Consider the following 25,870-nt stretch of genomic DNA (forward strand, 5'->3'; position numbering starts at 1 on the left):
TGAAGTATGACCTAAGGTTATTTGCTTTCAATATAAACTAAGGCTGTAATCTGTTTTCTTCTTCTTTTTTTTTTTTTGTTTATTTTTTGGCTATGATCAGCAGGCAAATGGAAATTTAAGGCAGAATACGGGGGTCGGGAGCATGAAGACACTGCTCGTGGAAGAAACACCCATGAAGTCAAGCTTAGCAAAGAAGCTGCTGGGAGACTGGACTCAAAAGGAGGCCTGGGCTGTGACTGAGCAGGAAGGGCTGGGATCCCTCTTGATTCAGAACAGTAGGAAGTACCAGGCAACAGTTCAGAGGCTTGAGGCAAACCATAGAAGAACGATAGAAATGCAGATTTATTTAGCTAAAAACCATGACAGAAGTATAGCTCAAAAGCAACTAGTTTTAAAAACTATGACATCCAAGTTTCTTTTACTGAAAAAAATTCAGAAAAACATAAAGGACAAGTACCTATTACCCACAATCCTCTTTTCCAAAGTCAGTGGTGATGTAATCTAGTACAGCAGTATTGACCTTCCTCTGGGCTGGCTGGTACACAAGTGTATTTTAGAAAAACAAGGTTTTCTTTTCTTTTCTTTTCTTTTCTTTTTTTTTTTTTTTTTAAGATTATCCATTAATGCGTGCCTGCATGAGTTCATGAGCTTTAGATTCCCTGCAACTGGAGTCATAGACAGTTGGGAATTACCTGATGTGGGTGCAGGGTCCCCTGCAAGAGCACTAAACACTCAGCCTCTGAACCATGTCTCCAGTCCGCAGGGATTATTATTTTTTTTCGAGACAGGGTTTCTCTGCAGCTTTAGAGCCTGTCCTGGAACTAGCTCTTGTAGACCAGGCTGGTCTCAAACTCACAGAGATCCGCCTGCCTCTGCCTCCCGAGTGCTGGGATTAAAGGCATGCGCCACCACCGCCCAGCCCACAGGGATTTCTTAAGCACGCTCACTGCTACCCCCTTTTCTATACCATCAAACTTTAACCCAGCCGTCAAGTGCTGTCCACAGAGACCCGCAGAGACAATCATCCTTCAGGCCTCACCGATGCTCAATGGGTCTCAGCTTTACTGTTACACAAGGCTGTGATGAGCATCTTCCTTTCTTCATTGCCGTGTCCTGTCAAACCATTTTTAAAGCATAGATTCCATTAATGGTATCATTAGGAAAACACATTGAAAATTTTTTTCCTCAAATGGTTGACCTACTTCCAAAATGTATAAATGAATAACATTAAGTTTCTTAATCCTTTTAACCCTTGTTAATATTCATCCAAAGGGAATTTTTTTTTTTTATGGTTGAACTTTCCCTTTATTTGTAGTGGTATTAAATCTTTTTTTTTTTTTTTTTTTTTTTTTGAGACAGGGTTTCTCGTTGTTTCTCGGTGTAACAGCCCTAGCTGAGTAGGTTGGCCTCTAACTCACAGGATTTCACCTGCCTCTGCCTCCTGAGGGCTGGGATTAAAGGCCTGTGCCACCATGGCGGGCTTTAAATCATTTAAAAAAGTAAAACCTATTTGCAAATGTATGTGTGTTTTGCTTGCACATATGTCTGTACCATGTGCTTACACAGCCCTTTGAGGCCAGAAGAGGGCCTAGGATCCCCTGGAACTATAGTTATAGAGGGTTGTGAACTGCTGTGTAGATCCTGGGAATCCAACCTGGAGCCTCTGAAAGAGCCGTCAATGCCCTCAATGCGGAGCCATCTCTCAACAGTCTGCAAACCTTTCTCATATATTCATTGCCTGCATTTTTCCTTTTAGTCGGCTTTCTCTTCTTGACTTTTATCGTCTTATAGTTAGATTGAAGCTTTCTTAGTGCGGCTTTTTGCATGTTTCTTAATTTTACAACGAGATTCCAAAATTCCTTCTGAGTGGGCAATATAATAGACTGAAAAAAAGCAGAAAACTTGCAAGAATTCGACCTGTTATCTTATTGTCTGTGTCCGAGTAAAGTTATCACCTAGCCAGGGGAGGCAGGTCTGCAGAGCAGGCAGTGGGCCTGGGCGCCAGAGCGCTGGGAGACTCTTGGTCCCAACTTCCTCATTTGGGAAACAGCAGAATGAAAAGTCCTTTGTAGGGCTGTGAAAAAGAACTGGAGAGAATGCAGGCTAAGAGCTTCCTTTAGGCCTTGGATATAGCAAATCCGCTCTAAATCTTTGCTATTAGGCGTGGAAAGGGTAAGGCACTTTTAGGATTCAGCCGAGGGATGGAGTTCTCCAGAAGCCCGGTGGTCCGGTGAGTCTTGGGGATTAAGCCATCCCCTTTGAGAAGTGCACAGCTGGAGTGAGAACTCTGGTACCAATCCAGATCCTGCCCATTTCTTGGAATGTGACTGACCTTGGACAAGTCACCTTTGCCTTTCCCTCCACCTGGAAAACGCGCGGAAGACCACCTGGATTCGTGCAGGGTTAGAAGGCGCGTGGGAAAGGCTCACAAAGGGCTTCCGAGACTCGGGTCCCGGAGCGCTCTCTGGCATCCCCGGCACCGCCCGGCCAGCCGGAGGGATCGGCGACCCCGGCCCGCGCCCCCGCCCGCCTCAGGAACAATGGCTCCTCGGGAGGGGCGGAGCTCGGCGCCGGGGGTGTGCGCGGGGCGGGGTCGCCGCTCCCTCCCCGCCCGCGGCTCCGTCACGCGCCCCTCACCGGGCGGGCCGGGGTCTTTGTGACGCGGCGGCGACGGCCGCGCGGACACAAAGGGAAGGCTAGCCTGCGAGGAGGAGGCTGCGCCCGTCCCCGCCCCGCGCCCCCCGCGCGCGCCCCAGCTCCGTGTCCCCCCCCACGCGGCGCGCTCCCTGCCCTCGCGCGCCCGCGCCCCTCGCCCGCGCCGGGGTCCCCCAGCGAGGCCGTCCGGAGCGCGGAGGGACGGGGCCTGGCGGGGATGCTGCGGGGCTGCCCCGGGCGGTGGCGCGGCTGCTAGGAGGCGGCGCGGGGCCGGTGCGCCCGGCCGGCCGCTCCCTGCGCTCCTCGCCGTGCGGCCGCGACAGCATGGGCGCCCAGGCGCCGCTCCGGCTGCCGGCCGCGCCCCCGCTCGCCGTCTGCGGCTACACGTCGGTGCTTCTGCTCTTCGCCTTCTGCCTGCCGGGGAGCCGCGCGTCCAACCAGCCCGCGGGCGGTGGTGGGGACTGTCCCGGAGGCAGAGGCAAGAGCATCAACTGCTCAGGTAGGAGCGGCGGGCGCCCGCCCCTGGGGCTCCTCCCTTCCGCCGCTCTGGGCCGCCGCGGGAGTACCCGGTGTGGATCTGCGTGCTGGGGAGTCCCGGGAGCCGGGCTGAGGGCAGGACGCGAGTTAGTGGTGCGAGCTTGGGGACCTGTCCTGTGTTGGGGATGGGGAGTGGCCGTGCGTGAGTCCGTGGGTGTCGAGTGGCCGGGCGAGGGCGGCCCTGCGGCGTGGTGAGCAGGTGAGGCTCCGCCAGGCGGAGCAGCGATCGTGGGTGTGCTCGTGGAAGCGCGTGCTAAGTGTTGTGAAGCCTCAAGAGAGGGAGGACGGCCAGGCTTCAAGGGGAGTGTGTGTGTGCGTGATGGTGAGGATCTGGGGGCTGAGGATAAGGGCCTGAGATCTGACCGTGTGTTGGGTGGGGGTTCTTCCCTAGGGCACCCGGAGTCTCAGAGAGGTCATGTGGGTAAAAGGAAAGAGTGGTTACGTTTGTTGTTTGGGTTCAGGGGTGCGGGAGGGGGCTTGCACAGTCCACATGTCTGTCAGTCAGGGCAGTAGGGAGTCCCAGGAGGGCCCAGGAAGTGTTTTATATGTTGTGTATGGACAAAGCTTGGGGCTCAGGTAACCGCTCTGGAATACGGATTTAGGAGGCAGAGAGTCCAGTAGTGAACCCAGTTTGACAGAGGGAGAGAGCTAGGGAGTCAGCTTGTGTGGGATTTGGGTATGAAAGGTAATTAGGTTTTAGAGAGTGCCCTGTGTAGCTAGTGTAACCCCGGGTTAATTAAAGTGCTATAGAAAGAGAGGGAATTGGTGCTGTGTGTGTGTGTTGCGAGAGGACCTGGAGATTGGCAGCCAGGGGAGCCAGGGAGTGAGTGACCTCTCCCCTCTCTCTGAGGCTGCCTGCCCTTCCTCAGCTGTTGGAAACAAAGAGCTTGCTGGGGTTTTAATGGAGGACACAGGGGAGGAGGGGGCCGGGCAGTGAAGTTGCCCCAGCCTTTCGGAAGGAGTCCCTTAGGAGCCAGGAGATTTCGGGCCCTGGGGCAAGGAGCGACTTCCAGGTTCTCTTTAGGGGAGGGGAGGTCCTCCTGCAGCTGGCCCAGCAGACCTAGTAAGCTAGCCCATGCTCACTTGGGCTTTTTTAACTCTCCCCAGCCCAGCACTCGTCCTTTTAACTAGGGTTGAAAAGAGGAGGAGGGTGCACCTGAGAGCCACCATGAGTCTGCTAGCCTGCCTATCAGACAACCTTGTGCCTGGGGGTTCTTGAAGGGGTTTCTTTATGGGGCAGTGGTTTTGGGACTAGAGGGTTTGTGCTGACCTGGGGACGGGGTGGGGGAGGGGATAAGACCAAACACTAAATAGCTTTTTTTTTTTTTTAGTAATTTTCACGTAGTATGTTTTATGAGGGGGGAGGGTTTTGAGGACTGTTAACAATGGCATATCCATTAAAAGCATTTCCACCCCTAAAACCTCTTCTGTTTTTCTAATAGCGATTGGGATGAGCTAATGCTTTATAGTAAGCATTCAGTCTTTATTTAAGAATATAAGCTGTTCGTCTATCCCAGTAGATCTTTTGAGGTGACCGGTAATGGTTATCATTTGTAGGTGATCACACTATGTCAAAATATTTTTCCTGGTGGTGTGTTATGGTTATTGGGGTGTGTGTGTGTGTGTGTGTGTGTGTGTGATTTGTCCTCAGCAAAGCATAGTATTTGTTGGTGGATGTTCTTGGGTACTCTTTCTGATTCTTTAGAGCATAGGATATGTGTTTAGAAAGGACACAGGGGACTGGACACTCACAGGGTGTGGGAAGAAGGGGGTCCATCTGAAGGCCATAGTCATGGCTGCATAGCTCTACCTTGGGGCAGATTGCTTGATTTCTCCTAGCTTCCTCAGTTAAAACAGACCTGGATTTAATATCTCAGCCTTCCTTTAGGAATAGTTGTCACTGATATAAATGCAAATAAATTAGAATGTTTTCTAGGGATGATGTATACTTTAATAATTCTAGATCTAAAGTAGTTTTAACTAAATAATAAATGCAGACTTTTTAAAATGAACCAAAATTTTTATTTTATGTTTTTTCCCTGCATGTATGTACATTACATGCATGTAGAGCCTGCAGATGCCAGAAGAAGGCAGGAGAAGATTTCCCTTGAACTGAGCTGTCTACCATGTGGGTACTGGGACCTGAATTCAGGTCCCCTGTGAGAGCAGCAAGTTCTCCCAATGGTTGGGCCATCTCTCCAGTGCATATTGGCAGATTTTTCTTACAACTCTCCAGGATGAAGAAACGATTCACAAGGGAAATGCCCATTTTGAAGAATTTGAGAACTGTAGCAGTCCAGTGGGGGCACACTATCGTGTGTTAACACCGCTTGGGATGGCACACCCTGGTGTTACCATGTAAACCGAAGTTAACCCAGGGTGTGTTGGAGCTTTAGAAGCTGCACACTGGCCTTGACTCCCTGTTATTCTTTGATCTGCTATTTCAGACTTCTATAATCTTTAATGGAGTCTGATTCTGTCAGGCCATGGGTGCTGGGCTACTCAGAGCTTTGGCATCTGTAAATATGAAGATGAGTCTTATGTTTTTTATCGACAGAAGTTATACAGGTTATGGGAAGGGTGGGATCCCGCAGCGTTTTACTGGAAGTTTGTTGACGCTCAAGCTGGGCATCCTCTTAGTTGAGTTTAATGGATTTCAAGCTTTTGATGTTTGACACTTTCCATCTTATTCACCAGATTATCCTTAAATGATACAGTTGGAGCATCTTGGTAGACCGTGCCTTTCTCCCTTTTCCATTCTAGAGCATATACCCTATATATATAGGGCCTGCTTTCATAAGGAGTCTACTGCTTTCTCTCTCTGCTTTCATAAGGAATCTAGTGCTTTCTGTATCTCTCCTCTCATTACACACACACTTTTACCTACTCTAGAAAGTTTCAGCATCTAGGTCACAAGTTCACCCATAGGTGATTTGCTGTATCTCTGTGCTCCCCCCTTTTTAAAATGGAGGTCATGTTCTTTAATTTCTGGTCTACTGGCTCCTTATCAATATAGTGTATCTATTTAGCAGTAGTTTTTTTTTTTTTAAGTATGATCTGAAAGTTTTTCTCAGTATCACTGAGCACAATTGGTTCGTCCAGGAAATGTCCTTTGGAGTGGGCTCCGTGTTCTGGGGCTCTTCAGGGTGCATGCCACTTACCTCAGGGGTCCCCTGCATCCTTAGAGTCCTAGCCTCAGCTTGGAGAGCATGCTTCTCTAAGGCAGCCTGTGCCGTCCTTTCGTCTCTGTTTGGGCAGCTTCTTCCCTAAGCAGTAGGCCCGTTTCTTCTCTCACCCGTGTGAGCTCTTTCTGTCAGTCTCTTTGCACAGTGCTCCGCTCATTCTGGACTTTAGGCTTTAGTATTTTGTTTTTCTTTGATTTTACATCTTTTTATTTCCAGTTACCCTTTAAAAAATCTAATTTATGAGGAAGCTCTCTGTTTATCCACAGAGAAAAATTGTGGCTATTATGTGACATTTGTAAAGATGAACTTAAGCTCGAGACTAGATAATCATAGATAACATTTTCCCCACTTGTCATAGGAGTCCTTTTTTGGTTCTTTTTGGCTTGGGGGCTTTAGGAGTATTTGGAAGAACAAATGAGGCTAAATATATATCACACATTTCTAGAACAGGGATGTAGTTAAAAAGGTAGAAAAATACAGACCAGCCAGTGGCATTCAGTGATAGACATACGACAGAGAATTTTAACTGGGTTTAGGAAATGTCAGGAAGGTTAGAAGTGGGTCCTCTAGATGTTACGTGATGGTAAGAATCTTACAAATAGATGGCATAAATGTCAGGTTAAGAGAAGAGCCTGGCAGTGCTCATTCGGGATTCTGGGGAATAAGCAATGAGTTTTCTACTCAGTGTACTGTTTGAGGTCTCGGATATGTAAAATGTAGTTATTAATTAATTAGTGAACCTTGAATGAGTTGGTGTAGTTTTCTCTAACATACCAGATATTAAGGGAAATATATGAGAGGCCATTTCTGCCCCCAGAGACATGCCAGTCAGAGTAGGAGTGCTCATTCTCTTACAAAGCATGTACAGCGGAAATTCCCACCTAGCACATCTGGATCTACTTCTCCCCTTAATACCTAGCACATCTGGATCTACCTCTCCCCCTAATAAGCATTTATCAACCACTAACACTAATCAGAATAACTAAAACCAGTACAGAAAGAATAGTACAGTAACTAAATGCACGTCACAACTAATCCTTGAACATTGCTTCACCCTGATAAAAGACCTTCCACTGTTAATGGCCACCCTCTCCTGAGCCACTGCTGCAACCAGTCTGAACATACAAGGAAGTGGAATCACGCCTATGGCATCCACTGTATCTGACTTTTTTTTTTAAAATTAATATGGCATTTTTGACATTCATTCTTGTATTAGAACTACATTCCCTTTTAGGGCCGAGTGCTGTTGCATGGATGTGGTAACATCTGTGCATCCACTCCTGCTGTTTCCATCTCTTGGGTGTACACTTAACGGAGTCGGTGGCTCCCGTGGTAACTCATATCTTTTACTTATTGAGGAAATGTGAAACCATGCTCTGAAGTTTCTGTGCTCTTTACACTCACTGGTAACGTGTGAGGGTTCCAGTTTCTCGATATGCTCCCTAGCTTTTGTGTTTCTGATTACAACCATCCTAGCGGCTGTGAGATTGTGTGCCATTGTGGTTTTGATTTGCATTTTCCCAATGACTGATGATATTAAACATTTTTATGTATTTATTGGTCACTTCTTTGGTGAATGGAAATATCTACTTAAATCTTCTCCTGGCTTTAACTTTTTTTCTTTGTTTTTTTTTCGAGACAGGGTTTCTCTGTGGCTTTGGAGCCTGTCCTGGAACGCTCTCTGTAGACCAGGCTGGCCTCAAACTCACAGAGATCCGCCTGCCTCTGCCTCCCAAGTGCTAAGATTAAAGGCACCTCCACCGCCCAGCCCCTGGCCTTAATTTTGACGACTCTAGTTAGCCAATCTCTATACTCAGGGAGGTTCACAACACACATTCAGGTAATAAAACTCCTCTGCTAGCTGCATTTTACCTGGGTGCCATTTACTTTTCCTGCCTAGCAAGAATCAGGTCTGTTTGTTCTCAAACTTGTTTATGCCAACAGTACTTGTGAGAGTAATTTAATAAATGTTCCTCAGGTTAAGAAGTACAGATAGGAAAAGCTATTTTGTGCAATGCTTAGGCTTGATAAAGGAAAGCGATGGAAAGAATTGCCTTTGAATTAGATTTGAGATCAAGGCAACAGAAACAGTTTTGGATTCCCCAGAAAACATTACAAGTATTTTTCAGACCTTCTGCTTTTCTGAAAGGAGCACAGACTTCATAAGCCACTGGATCGCTAGTGTGGTTTATTTAAGAAAACAGGGGACAGTTTTCCCCAGAGTCCTATACAAAGAAGTCTGGGCGAGATGTTGGGAAGTTTTTATATACTTAAAATGGTCAACACAAAACTGTATCATTTGTAAACAACTTTACCATCTTTTTTTCTTTTACTGAAGATAGATTTTTTATTTTTCAAACAGTATGTTCTGATTATGGTTCCCCTTCCCCCTCCACCTCCCAGTTGCTCCTCACCAGTCTCTCCTGCCTGTGTTCACACCCACAGAATGCCTGGAGGAAGGTTTGTACAGGGAGCTGAGGAATGACAGTCCTGATTTGTGGGAATTAGGGTAAGGGGCACTTGAGTCAGACCTTGGGGGGCAGTGGAAGGTCACCTTTCCCTGGAGCCTTTGCTGTCAATGTTCCCCTCCCCTGGAGCCTTCTGGCCCCAGTCATGTAGCCTCCCACCTCCTTCAAGTATTGCCTCCCAGCGCAGCTGCCCTCAGCACCTTCTGTAGAACCTCTCTTCTCCCACCCTGTTGTCCATCAGGCTGTTTTCTTCCTTTATAAATTCCGTAACAAGGCACTTTTGTCTGTTTTATTCACTTAGGTTACAATGTCCCTAGAATGGTACCTGGCAGAGTTTAGTTGCCCACTGTATATTAATTTACAGAGTGACCACAAAAACTCTGCATCTGAAGAGTTGGGAGGGGTGTCACTAGGTTGACAGTGTGGCTTTAGAAAAGGCAGTGGGGTGGGAAGATGGAGGTGGCATTTCAGGAGTATTGCCTGTGCGGCTCCAATCTAGGAGACACATCTGGGCAGCTGTGAGGGGTTAGGGAGGCTCCTGGGCACTCGGGAGGGATTCTCTTGGTTAGGGTCCTTGAGGTGGGGAGACCTGTTCTGAAGGAGGGAGGCACCATTTCCTAGAGGAGAAGGAAGCTGGGCACCAGCAGCCATGGATCTCCAGCTCCTGACTGAATGCCTGTGAGCAGCTCTCTTGAACCTTTGCTGCCTGGACATCCATCCCAGTACGTCAGCCAGAATACAGTCTTGGTTAAGCTGCTCTGTCAGGGGTTTTGCTATAGCCAGAAGGACAGGGACTAAGACACTGCCCTAGGTTGTGGTGGGGCAGGTAGGAGATAGGCACAGGTTGCCACCCTCTCGTTGCAGTCATTCAAGGCCAATCTGAAAGGTTAGCACTTGTTCTGAAGACAGGGGAGTCTTACTAGAAAGTTCACATTGGCCTTGCGGTTTTAGAAAGCAAAGCCTGGAACTGGCCAGGAAAAAAGGGGCAGTATGATGACCATGGAGACTGAGACGCATTCAGCCTATGGGGTGTTTAAAAAAGTTGCATTGGTTTTGTACCGTTGACATCTGAAGGCTTCACTCAAAATCTGGGTTTCAGACTTTTCTAGACTTGGGGATACTGGCAACTTTGGGCCCCCATTTTCACATGGCCACAATGGGTCAGTGAGGAGAAAGGCGTGGCATCGTTACTCCTCTGGGTCCTCCAGCTGCTGGCCTGCTTCCTGTGTCATCTGCATCTCTCGTTCTAGAGACAAAAGGCATGTGCTGCACTTAATGTGGGATGGAGGGCCTGGAGGAGGCCGAGGTCTCGGGCCTTCCTTCTCCTCACGATCGCTAGGTTAGCTGGAGCTCTGCTTCTGCAGATTCTCTGCCTGCACACCCTCCTGCCTGTGTGTGACCTTCCCTATGCTGTGCCCGGCTCCCTTTACCCCAGCTAGCATCCTCTCCTCACTCTTCCGTGATTGGCCATCAGTGACCAAAGGATTTTCAGGGAAGCAGTAGCTTCACTCAGGATGGTTTTTCTTCCTTTTCTTGAATCCACCTCTTCTTTGTCTTTGAAACTTACTCTACTATCTGGTTATAATATTTTTCTTAAGATTCCCTAGTGATATTTTTATCAATTTATTTTCCCTGCATTTTCTTCATTTGCCTTGGCACTTCCTCTTTTTACACTTTGCCTTTTCTTTCCCCTTTCTGAATGTGTTAATTCTACTTTTAAAATATGGTTACACCCCACTTACGGTTATACGGTATGCAAACTTAGGTGTGCTAGGTTGGTTAATGATTCTGTGTGATCTGAGAATGTGCCTTATGGATCTTCTAGGTTTGCGTATATTAAAAGGGGGTGGATATTGACATTGTGTTTTGAGAACCAGTTTTATGAGAGGTTTACACTCTAGGAAAAGAAGTTCCTTGTCTTCTCAGTTTCCATGTTAATTCTTACTTTACTAAACTTCTACAAATTCTCAGTTTCGGAAGAGTGAGTCACAGGAGTGTATCCATGGTGTCTAGCTGAGGTCTCACAATGTCTTTCCACAGTTGTTCTCACTTTGTGGGTCTCCTGTTTTCTCACCTAGTCTCCATTTGTCTGTCTGTCTGTCTGTCTCTTTTTTCTTTATGAACCTACCTCTGCTAAACTGCTTTCCCATTAAGGGAAAGATCTAATTTAGTTTTTGAAGGTCTAATTTTTTGCTTATGTGTGCACATGTATGCAGGTGCCCACAGAAGCCAGAAGAGGGCAGAGTATCCCCTGGGCTGGAGTTAGAGGCAGCTGCCAGCCTCTGGATGTGGATGCTGAGAACTGAACTCTGGTCCTCTGGAAGAACAGCCTGTGCTCTTAACCTCTGAGCCATTTGCTTCTACTTCATTCTCTGTATTAGTCTGCACATTGGTTTTTGGTGTGTGTATGATATGAATGTGTCCATGTTCATAGGGATAGTCTGTGTGGAGGCCAGAGGTAGATGTAAGGTGTCTTCTGAGTCCCTTTCTGCTGAATTTTTTTTTAAATACTTGAGCCGTTTTTGTTGAGTCTTTTATTTTCTTATATTTATTTATTTATTATGTATACAATATTTTGTCTATATTCCTGCAGGCCAGAAGAGGGCACCAGACCTCATTACAGATAGTTGTGAGTCACCATGTGGTTGCTGGTAATTGAACTCAGGACCTTTGGAAGAGCAGGCAGTGCTCTTAACCGCTGAGCCATCTCTCCAGCCCTCTGCTGAATTTTTGAGACAGAACTTTCCACTGATCCTGGAGATGACCGATGAAGCTAGGCCAGTAAGAGCCAGGGATCCGCCCACTCTGCCTCTGCAGTGCTGCGATCCACTTCCACACCTGACCGTTACAGGGGTGCTGTGGGTCTGTACCCAGGTCTTTAAGTTTCCTAACACTTTACTGACTGAACCAGCTCCCTAGCTTCCCTGAAAATTTAATTTTTATTTTGTCATTTGTTAATAAAATATTAAAATCTCCAAATATGACATAGGTTTTTCTACAGGGATTTTTGTTATTTTGTTTAGGAAATGTACATTAAACTGTCTCATAATTTGTCGCACTTTTTGCCTTTGTTTATAACTTAGATCTTTTTGTAGGGTGTTTTAAAACCTTTTCTCAGGCTATCATATCCAACCATCTCTGGATTTACCTTTTAGTTTTTCTGAGTTGGGATTTCCCCCAGCAGGACGTGGCTCCTTCTGCTCTCCTAGGCCCTCAGCCCATTCACAAATGACACACTTATGTATGTGTGTTGCTCTTTACCATGCATGTTTTCATGGGAAGGAGCACCCTGCAGGCAAGGTGCTCTGATACCGACTTACATTCATGAGGCGTGTTCTCTCTGTGTAGCCAAGGCTGGACCGATTTCACCTCCCTGGTACTGAACACATGGTGTTGTGTTGCTATCTTGAGCTATCTTTATGAGAATTTTAGGAATAAAGCCCTGTTCTAGTGAGGAGAAAATGAGCACAGTGCCATTAATTAGCTTGGTAACTCTGGGAAATGTAGAGAGAAGTTCAGTGACCTGGGGATGGCTGTGAGGGGCACAGCGGGACTTTCCTGTTTTATAGAAAAGGCAACCAGACGGTAGGGTTGGGTTGGCATAGCAGTGATGGTTGTGACCGGACGGTAGGGTTGTGTCAGCATACAGTGATGGGTGTGTGACCAGACGGTAGGGTTGTGTCAGCATACAGTGATGGGTGTGTGGCCCACCCACCTTCCATTTCTTCAACATCATTTCCTCTTTTCTCTTACAACCAGCCATCTTCATTTAATTTGGTATTCGTTAAAATTTTCCTACATATGTATATTCTTTAATGGATTAAAAAAATTAAATTTCTTTTTAAGTTTGGTGAGCTGGTGACTTCGACCCATTTAGGCGTCTTTAAATATGTAACAGAACTATTTTTATGCGTTACTATTAATTCTGTTATTAGGTTCTCTCTAGAGAGAGATCAGGGGTTTATGAACTTGGCATAGTTCTTGTATTTTAGAATTATATGTTTAAGACATGAGCTTTTTTTCAGTCTATACATTTTATTAGGCGACTTCATTTATTGTTAAACCTTATTCAGTCTTTTTTTTTTGGGGGGGGGCAGTGGTTAATCCCAGCACCCAGAGATACAGATCTCTGAGTTTGAGGACAGCCTGGTCAATATAGCAAATTACAGGTTAGCCAAAACTACATAGTAAGAGCTTATCAAAAAAGTTTTCCCCCTCATTTAAAGCGGTTAATTCCAAGTTCTCCAGTGCCAATTTCAGTCTGTTTTTATATAGGTTTTTTTTTTTTTCCTCTGTGGGTGAGTTCTTGGATTCTGGCCTCCTCCTATCTACTTAGTTACAGACACTAAGGGCCAGAGGTTAGGAATAGAGCCAGAAGCCAGTATTATATGTTCAGATTTATTAACTTTTGGAAAATGTTCTATGGAAGCAGTCTACTAACTGCACTTGGAAAATCCTAAAACATGTATGAAGACAAATGTATGCGCACAGTAAAAACGAGAATATAACTGTTAAGTTGGGAGCATAACCCCCAAGCCCCTCGCATCCATCCCAGCCCCCAGGCCTGGGAGTTGTTTTGGTCTGGACTCCAAATCCCAGCATGCCAGGTCCTGACCCCTCCCTGGGTATTTAAGTGAGCTCCCAGAGGAGAAACACATGGTGTGTGTGGGGGGGAAACCGTGGCATTTGCATGTTACATGCTGCTTGCTCTAAGGTGCTTCTCTATCTTTAGCATCTTAAGAGCGGTCCTGTCTTCTTTCTACAGAGTGGTTAATTACTACGATCACACGGCTGATAAGTGGAAAAGCCAGGAGACCGCTGGAGGTTGTGCCAGATGATACCTTAAATGCCACATTATAGTACATGTCCCTTGGTTGTGTCAGATTCCCAATTTCAGTAGCATGATGGTTTAATCTGATTTACAGAAGGGGTGATATCTCTCTTGCCATTTAAAACCTGCAGTTCAGTGGGTTTTATATGCCCAGTACCATCATTACCGCCTATCCAAGAGCGTGTCCATCACTTGGGAGAGAAAGCTGAATCATACTGTTAGGTATGAACCACCAGTCCCATTAACCCTCACCTCTCCCTCTCAGCTACAGAGGAATGGTGTCTGTGACTTTCTGTGTTCTGGACATTTTATATTAGCCGAATCTCGTACTCTACGGCCCTTTTGTGCCTGGCTTCTTTCTCTTGCTGTCTTTTCAGAGCTTCATCATACTGCAGCATACAGTCTTTTTGATTTGAAAAGTAATATGAGGTAACCATAAAGCTAAAAATAATATTTCAGAAAGACAGACTAATAAAGAAACTCCACATCTCTGCAAGAAAGAACTGTACGTCATAGATTGGTGTGTGAGCGCACACTCATTCATGTGTGGCGTGGTTCCTTTGTAGAGATCGGAGGACAGCCTCAGGTGTCAGCCCTTGTAGCCACCCTTTTGGAGACCTGGTCTCCTTGCTGTTTTTTTCACGGTGTGTTCGAGGTTAGTTGGCCTGAGAGCTTGCAGTTCTGTTTCCATCTCCTATCTTGGGGTACACGTGCTGGGATCACAGAGACTTGCACTGTGTGTCTAGTTTCTGTGGGTTCGAGGTGTCCAAACTTGGGTCCTCGCTTGCATGGCTAGTGCTTTACATAGGGAGCCATCTCCCCATCCCTGACAATTCTTCTATAGGCATTAAAAAGGTTGGATTTTAAAAAGTTAGTTATTGTACTTTTTGTGCCCTGGGACCTTGAACCCAGGGCTGTGTGCATGCTCGGTAACCCCACTACCATTGAGCTGCATCTCTAGTCTGTACCTTGCCCTTTTTAAAAAAGGGCTTTAAAAAGCTAAATGTATTGTGTCAGGAATGTAGAGATTTGTCATCGTTATTTTTAATAAGCATCATAATAGATCCACTTTATGCATCTGTGATAGGAAAACACATGGGGTTGCCAAGCTGGTGTCAGTATCCTGAGATCAGAACCGGGAGGGAGGGAGGAAGGGAGGGAGGAAGGGAGGGAGGGAGGGAGGGAGGAAGGGAGGGAGGGAGGGTGGGAAGAAGGGAGGGAGGAAGGGAGGACTGCTGTCCAGCACCCCTGGCCAGGACTGCGTGTTTTTACTCCTCTGCTTGCGATTCAGGTCTGTTCTCCCATCTGAACCTGCAGCCGTGTCCTCTCTGTCACCTTGCCTGGAACATCCTGACACAGGCATTTAGAACTGAAGGAGGCAGCAGGGAAAGATGTGGGTGTGGAGGTGCAGGGTTGATAGGATGGAAGTGTTGTTTAGCAAAGGTAGTTTGGCAGGAGCATGCAGAACGCATGAAAGATACTGGAGATGTAGTTGTGTGGCAGGCATGTGTGCAGTTTCTGTCACTCACATGTAGCTTAGAGAAGTTGTGGTCTGTCTCTGCTATTAATGCATTTTAATATCAATGTAGACTGCGTTTGCATTATGGAATACTAAGTTCATTTTCTCTGTCACCGTGTCCTGGGAGAAGATAGAGACTGTAATAATAATGTTAATTTAGCCAACAAGTTAAATAAAATTTGATTTGTAATTCTTAAGATTTGCTAGAACTTGAAGTTAACAGGTTACATATGTTTCTTGATTTACCCTGACTTATATTTTCAGCTGCTGTCACTCAGATGGGTTAGGAGTTGAAGTCACATCTCGGGAGGGGGGCAGATCTTTGCCGTGTACTGGGTCTACTTATTCGAGACACTGATGTTTTGAACATGTTATCTCATTGAGCCCCACAATCCCTAGTTTGCCCATGATGTAGCAAACTCCTTCTGGTTTGATTTGAAATCACATTGAGGCCCCCCTCCTCGTTAAATAGTAACTGATACAGAAACCTGAAAAGGGGAGCAGTTGCTCGTTGTAGAACTGGTGGAAGACAGTTGCTGTTATCTTTTTTTTTTAAAGATGTATTTATTTGTTGTGTACACAGTGATCAGCCTCCTTGTATGCCCGCAGGGCAGAAGAGGGCACCAGATCTCATTACAGATGGTTGTGAACCACCATGTGGTTGCTGGGAATTGAACTCAGGACCTCCGGAAGGTCAGCCAGTGCTCTTAACCTCTGATCCATCTCTCCAGCCCGACAGTTGCTGTTATCATTTTCTATTTTTCCCAACTGGGTTTTCCTGTAGGGATCTAAAAATAAAATGACATGTATGTATAGTTTTATGTTCTTTTTTCATTTAAACGTTCACATAGTCATTATGAAATATTTGTGGATTATATAAAATGAATCTTTAAATCGGTATGTAATAGTCCATGAATGTACCACACTGTTTCAGGCAGGGGATCTTGTAAATGTTTAACCTTTCCGTATTTTTCGTTTTCAGCCTGTATAGGGGCCATGGGATTGCTTAACTGGCAGCTGGGTACATATTCCAGAACATCATTTGGGGACTGAAACCACCCATGAGGGGCCGTTGTTTGGGTGGCTGTGCTTTTCTAAAAGGGGTTGTTTTTCCCCAAATGCAAGTAACACGTAGGCAGTGATTATAAAGCCGTTGAAATCGTGTTTCTGAAGACAAGGTAGCATCTTCAAATATGCCTTGTGAGGAATCAGCTGGAACTCAACACGAGAGGAAGGGATGTTTTCATTGTTAATGAGGCCTCAGGAAGCAGTCACAGAAAGGGCTTTTCCTAGTTGTGCAGCCTGGAGCTTGAACTAGATGAAACGAGTGAATTTGGCATTAATAAGGCTGTGAAAGCTGTGCGGGGTTTGAAGTTAGTGTGATGGAGAACGCTGCCAGGCAGCAATCCAGAGAGGATGGCGTGATGGACGGCTGAGGACAGAATGCTTTTGTATGTGGTAAGAGCCCTCTTGTTGTCTGGTCTAGTAGGGCTCTGATGTTTAGGTTTTTGAGAAATTTACTTTAAGTAAATGATTCATGAATTCAAAGTGATTCATGAATGCATGGAATATTTTATGTTAACTTGAACATATATACTTATTAGATGATATTTTGAAAACAGGTATAGAATTTTTCCCCTGAGAATAGTTTCTTCCTCCTTGAATAAAGTATATTCATAATTAATTAGATTCCATTTTTCATTCCTTTGAAAACGAACCTAAAGATTTCTAGATGCAGAATTGTAAATGGGAATCCATTTATATTTGAAGCAGCTCATCTTTTCCAAGTCTCCTAGTTTACCTTTCATGGGAACAATTGGTTTTCACTCCTGTGAAATGTTGGCGCAGCATAATTATAACGACGTCTATATGGGCTTAACTAGGTTGCGTGGCTTTGAAACATAAAGACATCCTCCCGCGATGGGAGTTAACGTTTTCCTGGCATTCTGCAGCGTGTCTATAGCCCGGAGAATTCCTTGTGCCGTAGACCTACTCCAAAGGATGCATACTTTGATTAATCTGGGTAGTTCAGAATGCATTGCTCTAGACTTGACAGTCTGTAATAAAGGATTGAGCAAATGAGAAGTGGTCAGAACTGGAGGACAATAAAGATTATGCTAGAATGGGGGAGGATAGTGTCATCTGCTATAGAAGGATCAAGAAAAGTGTTGGAGGGTCATTGAGATGGCCCAGTGGGTAATGGTGCTTCCTGACAAGCCTGTGACACTGGAACCCATGTGATGGTTGTCCTCTGACTTCCTCGTGTGTACTGTGGTACTCCCAGCCCCCAATAAATAAATACAAAAAAGACTTAAGAAAAAAAGCTGTCATATTGTTAGAACGAGATTTTGTTGACTTTGAAGAAAATGCTTTGATAGGAAGAGAGAGAGGAAGGCCAGTTCCTGAGTGGCCGAGGAAGCCACTTTTGCTGTAGTTAAGGTCTGGTGTTATTACGTCTGGAACTCCTACTGTGAACCTTAGCTTGCTATAGGGTTGTATGTAGGTCCCTCTTCTGAAATGGCAAATGTTTCTAGTCATATGCTAAGATCTTGGAGGCTGCTGCTTATAGTGATTGGTGTTGAAGGTTATGTCTTACTTGCAACTCAGGGATATCATCCCCAGGATAGCTACAAAGGTGGCCTAGTGTAGTCTGTAGATGACATCATGTCACAGTGCCGAAGGGCTGGACACCCTTGTTAGAGAAGAATAAAGTGCAACGCCATTGATTTCATTTTCACAGTACTTTTCAGTTGGGAGTGATCTTGTCTCCCCAGGTGATATGTGTGGTAAAGTCTGAAGGCATTTGACTTGTCACAGCTGGAGTGACCCCTGGCATCTAGTAAGTAGAGGCCAGAAATGTCACTCAACACTCCACCAATGCTCAAGATAGCTCAGTAACTACCAGTAACTTTTCTCAAATATCTAACCCAGATTGAAGCCCCAAACTCTGTGGTCACATTGAGTTTACTCCCTTTTGATTCTTTATGACTGTTAGCCAAGCGGACTTTTTCTTCCTGTGTGCCGGAAAGGTGCTAGCAAAGCCATATCATTCTGAAGGCCTGCGGGGCCCTGGTTTGAACTGTGTGCTGAACCTCTAGTGAGTGGTGCCAACAACTGGAGCATCTGGCAGCGCCTGCTCCTGCTAAGCAGGGTTCCTGCCCCTCCTGTGCATTGCTTCCCAGCCTTGAAATGCTAATGAGATTGGAGACAGGTCTTACATTATGAGAACTGGATGATGGACAGATTGGTAACCAGGGCAAAGTATTTTTGTTTTGAGCCACTCTTCTGAGTGCTTTTTTGTGTAAACTATTTTTATTTGGAGAGCTGAGTTTTGAGGGCCATAGGAACAGCGCATCCATTTTGCTGAATTTCCATTTTGGGCTCAAGAAGGCAGGTGTGTGATCATCGTCATCGCTGACAGTAGCAGAGTGCCCTCTTCCCCTGGAACTGTGTAGAATGCCTAACAAGGACACTCAGAGGGTCGTGGATTGATTTTGAGCTAAGGCTTTGATTAATGCTGGTTAGGAGGTAGAGCCCCGGGAAGTAATGGTGCTTTGGACAAATTCATAAATGTATAAGGAAGCAAAAAGACGTAAGCCTTTTGCTTAGAAATGCTTGTTTTAATTAAGTTTGCATGTAACTATTGTTATTGTTATCATATTTAATGGTTTTTATTTTAATGTATTCATTTGCTTACTTCCTACAACAATAATCTAGAGGGGTGGACCGCTGTGGTACAGTGACCTCAGGATTCTTGTCGTCCATCTTTCTGCATCTTTATGTGTGGATGGCGGCAGCTCTGACTATAGACAACAGGACCTTTTGGGCTGAAGCTGTGTCTTTGGTAGTATCGGAACTGGACCTACTGTAAATTTTTATTGACTAGATATAGAGAAAAAAAAAGCCCATATCAAGGAGTTTTGAAAGCTAAATATGTTATTAAGGAGGGAAGGAAGGGCAAGCAAAAATTGGGAGAAGAGAGCCAAGAACCCAAGACTTTCACAGCCCTAGGTAGAAGGAACTTATAACCCATCTTCTGTAGGTGGAATAATTTGTAGAACAGAACAGTCAAACAGTTGTATCAGTTGTCTTGTTTTAAGTGCAAAAATGTTGAACTTTAATCTGTTTCTGTGACCTGGAGGTTTATTTAAGTAAAAGGGAGAGTAGCTGCAACCCACAGGTGTGTAGCCAGTTTCTACACCAGTGCAGTGCGTGGTGCTTCAGAGTGTCAACTCAGGTGCGTACTGGTGACTCAGTTCCCTTAGAAGCAACGCACTGTGGGTGCCCTTGCAGGGTGGTACAAACAGGTGGTGAGAAGAGGCCAGCGGGATGTCACTAGTGTAACTGTCCCTTGACATCGGAGTCTCCTTCACTCTGTCCACGAGCCCTGGGGAAGGGGATCTGTTTACTGGGGCCTACCTCATTTTGACTTAGAGTGCAAGAGACCTCTTGTACTTTTTCCAGAGTCCGTCACCCGCTTAGCTGCAGCCAGCCAGGAGTTAGCTTTGGCCTCTGGCTTCTCTGGCTTACATGCACATGACCATGACTGTACGGAGATGGTTTTTTAAGGCAGTCATTGACTGTGTACCTGTGCACATTTGTCATTGTGGCTCTGGTCCCCAATGCGGGGGAGGTAGGGAAATGCATCCCAATGATTCTTACCCAGTTCCACTTGACTTAACCTGGAAGCCAGGCATGGGTTTCTGAGGATGTTTAATGTATGGCTTCCAGTCAAGGGTGACAATCTAGGAGCAGAAACAAATTCAGTGATTGAGCTTCCTATGGTAAAATTAACTCAGTCATTTAAAAGTTTTAATGAGAGAGAAAATTTCAATTTCCTTAATTTTGTGTTCATAAATGTTACATATTTACCTATTATATGAAGTTCAAGTTAATTTTATAATTCAGACAGAGAATCTAAACTATCAAGACAATAGCAAAATTATCTTGTGTTTAGCAAACCAAAATAGAAGAATTCCGTAGATTTATCTTTGGAAATTATGTTAAAACCTAGCATTTTGAGGTTCCTTTGGGGGAGGGGTGAGTTCCTTTTAGGAATAGAGTTTAAGATTCTCTTGGGGGTATACTGAACATTTTGAGTCTTACAAGAACTTGCTTTTCCATATATATATATATGTATATATATATATATATTGTGTGTGTGTGTGTGTGTGTGTGTAGTGTAGTGTAGTGTAGTGTATGTATATTTGTCTGTGCCTTCATGCCGCAAGAGGGCCTGGGTGACTCAGCACTTTCTACCTGTCTCTGAAGGTCTTTCCCTAAACCTAGGCTTTACAGTCTGGGCCAGCAAGCCCCAGAGATCCTCCTGTCTGTGTCCCACTTGGTGCTGGGGTTACAGGTGTAGTAAAATGCCTGACTCGTTGTGTAGGTGCTGGGATCTGAACTTGGGTTGTCATATTTTGTAGCAGGTGCCATCTCTCTAGCATACATAGCCTTTTTTTTTCTTTTTCTTTTTTTAAAAATACTGTCTTGCTATTATACCAGTGAATGTGATACTCAATACATTTATTCTTTATTAATCTGTATACATTATGTATTTATGTGTGTGTTGTGTGTTTGTTGTATATATGTGTATGTTTGTAGCTACTTGAAACAATGTTTTCCTCTCTTGCAGAGTTAAATGTGAGAGAATCTGATATCAGAGTGTGTGATGAGTCATCCTGTAAATATGGAGGTGTCTGCAAAGAAGATGGAGATGGTTTGAAATGTGCATGCCAGTTTCAGGTGAGAAAAAAACTAAAGTCAGCTATTTCAATTTTCCTCCCTATTTTATAATAATCTTACGTTCTTCAGATAAAAAGTGCACATCACCTTGAGCCCCACGGGAAGTTCGGCTCGCAGCCCACCAGTCTTTCTTGCCAGGTGAAGTCCTGATATTTGTGCTTTCTGTGCTTTATTCCAGAAATGAAAGAGGTCAGGCTGACTGTACTAGATGTGAGCACACACAGGAAAGACGTTGTCATAGCCAAGTGTGAGCTTTGCCACAGTAGGGAAAGAGCAGGTGCCACGGCAGAGCCTCTTAGTGCACAGGCTGGCACCGTTTCCTCTTTCTGTTAGCCTGGCTTCCCTCCCTTTCTCCCCCATTGCTATAGCGGCTCTTTAGAACCAGGATGGAGTAGAGCCTCGGGGAGAGTTGGGGTTAGAGATGGGAGAAATTGGAGCCATAACCCAAGAGTATGGTGCCTTCGCTTTTCCTTCTGAATTTTAGTTGTGCTGTTTCTTCTTCTTCTTCTTCTTCTTCTTCTTCTTCTTCTTCTTCTTCTTCTTCTTCTTCTTCTTCTTCTTCTTCTTCTTCTTCTTCTCCTTCTCCTCCTCCTCCTCCTCCTCCTCCTCCTCCTCCTCCTCCTCCTCCTCCTCCTTCCCCTCCCCTTCCTATTATTACTATTATTTTATTTCATGTGCATTGGTGTTTTGCCTGCACGTATGTCTGGATCCTCTGGAACTAGAGTTACAGACAGTTGTGAGCTTCCATGTGGGTCCTGGAACTTGAACCTAGGTCTTCTGGAAGAACAGCCAGTGTCCTTAACCACTGAGCCATCTCTCCAGTCCCGAGAGCGTGACTCTTGATTGCTCCTGATTGCCGGTTTTCTTTGATTAAATTATAATGTAGCTGTAGATGTTTTCTCAGAAGACCCCCCCCCCACCCCCATTCAGAATTGGAGACAAGGTATAGAAGGAGCTTGGTTGGTTTTCACTTACAGTCTTGGTCTAACTAAGCCTGCCATTTTGAATTTTGAGGAGAGGAAGGCCTTCAGAAAGCAGGCATTGAGCCTAGTAGAGTTAGTGTTTCTGGTAACTCAGTGACCTCCGCAACTATATGGCCTCCTTCCCTCAGCAGTGTTCCACCTGGACAGAGAAGGCACATTTCCTACCTGTAAGATGTGGTGAGAACACACAGGGAAGAGCACTTGTTTGAAACCTTTGAATGCTATAGAGCACCACAGCGTGTGTGTCCATTCAAAGGAGTAGAGAATGGACGTAGCGGGGCTGCTAGCTGTGTATGTTGCTATTGACCACCCAGTCCGGTTCTCAGGGTCAGAGAGACTGTTCATTCACTGACACAGAGCGATATTTCTGTGGGCAGCCCCACAATGGCCACTTTCTTCCAAGCTTGCTCTGCCTGCTCTGGCTGGCTTCATACCCTTGCTGCCCGTTGGCTAGGGACATCAGTTCCTTCTGTGCCTGCCTTTCCATGGGGCTCTTTCATTTCCATGGAGCTTGCCTTTTATTCTGCTTTCCTTCAGTTTTTGCAAGCCCTTGAGATTTTTTTTAAGATTATAAAAAAAAGTAGCCTTTTCAGTGTCCTTGAACAGCTAAAAAACTATCTTTCCATGATCCGCCTTAAATCCTTTGGTTCTTAACCTGTGGCAAAGCATGAAGAGAAATATAAGTGAGAAAGAGAGATCACTAGATGCTTTTCCAGGTGTGCTGTATGCTGTGTTTTAGGCTGGATGCTAAAGACGTTTTAAAGACAGTTTCCTCGCCTTGTAGGGGCAAACCGCCTAAGGGCTTAAAAGCATGATTTTTTTTCCCCTCCCGCTGAGGAATCCTTCCTCCGACTGTTCTGCTATCTTTCTATAAGATTATAGATCTGTTCATAAAACCCAAATTTTACTTGCAGCTTAAAAACAATGATTTGACATGTATATTAGGCATATCTCTCTGCTGTGTAAATATTAACAGAGCTAATCAAATTGTTTGAAAGATTGCTTATAGTTCTGCGTGCTTTCAGTGCTAATACAAGCTTTAAGTTCCTTTCACAGAAAGTAGAATTGTACATAGCTGCAAATTCTGTTAGTTGACTAATAAAAGCCATTATCTTGCTACTTATAAACAAAGCCACCTACTAATTAGATGCATAGAACAATAATTAATAGTACATCGTTCCCTTAAAACTTAGTGTCTCTAGCTTCCCCTTAGATTCTTTCTTCCTCATTGTATTTAGAGTTCTGCTGGCTATCATCCTGTGTTTGTGTCTGGGCTTTTTTTTTTTTTTTTTTTTTTGGTTGTTTTTGGTTTTTGGTTTTATTTATTTATTTATTTATTTTGAGATAGCATTTCTCTGTGTAACAGCCCTGGCTGTCCTGGAACTAGCTCTTGTAGACCATGCTGGTCTTGAACTCACAGAGATCCGCCTGTCTCTGCCTCCCAAATGCTGGTATTAAAGATGTGCGCCACCACTGCCCGACCTGTGTCTTTAATACCTTCCACGTTCTCTTGCTAGACCTTTGTATTGGAGTTTTCCATAGAAATAGAAACAGCAGGATACATGCACATGAATTTATGTGGAGTTGAAGAAAGAAGCTCATGAGCAATTAGCTTATTTGATGTAGAGGCTGAGATCCCACAGTGTTAAGGGCTGAAGTCTGGGAAATGGAGCGATATAAGTCCCTGTGTGAAGACTGAAGACCATACCTCAGTACAGCCAGAGGGAAGAGTTTACCATCCACCATGTTGTTCTGTTTGATTTCTCACCATACTGGATAATGCATCTCACCTGCGGGAGGCCAGCCTGCTTTACTTGGTTCACTGATTCCAGTGCTAATTTTATTTGTAAATGCCCTCACAGAGACATCCAGAAATAGCTTTAAATCCGGGCACCCCAGGGCCTAGTCAAGTTGCCACATGAAATTAACCACCGCAGCGATGTTAGTCCTACTTTTCCTTGCTGTGACAGAATACTCAAGCAGAACCACGTGGGGAAAAGTCTTATTTCTTTAGTTAGTTTTTGGAAAGGCTCGTTTTGGTGCACATTGTCAGAGGCTCGGTCCATCGTGGTGTGGCGGAGTGGAGTGGGTGGTCACATCGTGGTGTCCAGGAAATAAAGAGGAACTAGTGCTCGTGGGCTTCTTCGTCCCCATACCAATCTCCCCAGTCTGTTGCATGGTGCTACAGTATTCAGGGATGACCTTTCTCCCTAAGGACTTGTGCTTTGCTAAGCTTCACGATATCCATTAATCAATTGACAATCAAGGTGGACTCTGCCAGCAACATTTTCTTACTTTATTGTGCTCCCAACAGTCCCTGGAACACAGTAGGTATACGGCACATGCATGAAAGGATGGAGCTCCGGAGCCGACTAGTGCTTTATCTTCCAGACAGCTGCAAAAAGCTGGCAGTATCATCACCGTCTTAATAGGGAAGCTTCTTTCCTCAGCAAAGGTGGCAGATTAGGGGTTAGAAATAGGATCAGTCTGAATGTCGTAACATTGCCTGGATCCCTTCATTTGTCCACAAGTTTTCTGCGGGGGGCTTCCAAGAGAGACCCTAGGAACCAAGAATGATGAAGGAGCAGCATCGGCCCTCCCATCTCAGCTTCACTCTGCCGTAGGTGCTTGAGACTGATGGCAGGGATGTGAGGGTCCTTGTTCACCATCACCAAGTGACTCAGGGGCGACTCTGGAGCAGGTGTGACTCTTCCACTTATCAGCTGTGCTCCTATGCACACACTCAAGGCTTCAAAATGACAGTGACAGCGGCAATCAGGGCTAACAGTTACTGAGAATTTACCGTGCCAGATATAAACGCCATAGGTAGCTTTCCCTTGTTTAGTCCCCATGAGGTTATTTGAGAGGATCTATAGTGTTGCCTTCAGACAGATGGGGAATGGGTTTGGTTTCATATGGGCCTGGGGATTGGGACTTCAGAGCCCTGGCTCTGAAATTTTCATGGCTTCGTTGGTTGGACGTTTAAAGCTGCTGTCAAGTGCTTACTGTTCTATAAATGTTAAGGTTTCCGTTCCTACAGAACTCAGATCTCTTTCTTTATTACCTTTAAATGAAATTCATAATGTAACCCACATAAACACATGATTAAAGAAATGAATATGGTACAAAATTTTAATATAAAAGAAAAATAAAGGTCATTTATGATATGAATATTTCATAATTTACGTGCCTTGGAGTGTTAGAAGACAATATAGTACTCAAGCACTTATATCTACTTATAATGAAGTTGGATTAAAAATATTCATAAGCAGTTTCATACACAAAGCCCTCCAAATGAAAATTTAATTTTAATAAAAGTTCATATAAGATTTTGCTGATATTGAACATATAGTAAAATCAACTTGTGATAAGATATTGTGTTAGTTAGCAGTTGCTCAATTGTGCTAATATGCCATATTTGTATTTTATATACTGAGACCAACCACTTAAAAATATTAGTAAGTTTGTTTGCAAAAATTGAAACATACTTAAAATTAAAAGACATGATATGAAAATTTATCGACATTTTCTAGAATTTATGCATATTTTTCTAAATTGGACTGAATGTAATCTATTTTCTTGCTATATTCATTTTATATTTTAAAAGTTTGCGCTCAGTTTCATGGATCCTTTTTTAAAAAGGACAAGTTGTACGTGATGGCACATGCCTGTAATCTCTGCTGTGCATGATGGCACATGCCTGTAATCTCTGTTCTGCGTGATGGCACATGCCTGTAATCTCTGTCGTGCGTGATGGCACATGCCTGTAATCTCTGAATAGAAGGCAGGGGAGAGCTCCTCGCTAACATGGACTCTGTAATGAATCCCTGTCTCAAGAACCCCCTCTCTCGTTTTCAGTATACAAACCTGATTGCTAATGAACTTCAGTTACTTTTATATATTAATTGACTATTTATAATTTTTCTGTAAATATTTTGGCTCATTTC

General features: G+C 44.7%; 1 protein-coding gene across 1 annotated transcript in view; it reads left to right on the forward strand.

Moving 5' to 3' along the window:
• Nucleotides 1–2,979: 2,979 nt before the first annotated feature.
• The window catches only part of Tmeff1 (transmembrane protein with EGF like and two follistatin like domains 1), an 83,382-nt gene continuing 60,491 nt past the window's right edge, over nucleotides 2,980–25,870 (forward strand). The window contains exons 1-2 of the mRNA XM_038347526.1: nucleotides 2,980–3,154; nucleotides 20,831–20,940. Of these exons, the coding sequence (XP_038203454.1) occupies nucleotides 2,980–3,154; nucleotides 20,831–20,940 (285 nt within the window). The remainder of the gene's footprint in view (nucleotides 3,155–20,830; nucleotides 20,941–25,870) is intronic.

Source organism: Arvicola amphibius, chromosome 11 (assembly GCF_903992535.2).
Source record: "Arvicola amphibius chromosome 11, mArvAmp1.2, whole genome shotgun sequence".
Classification (NCBI taxonomy): Eukaryota; Metazoa; Chordata; class Mammalia; order Rodentia; family Cricetidae; genus Arvicola; species Arvicola amphibius.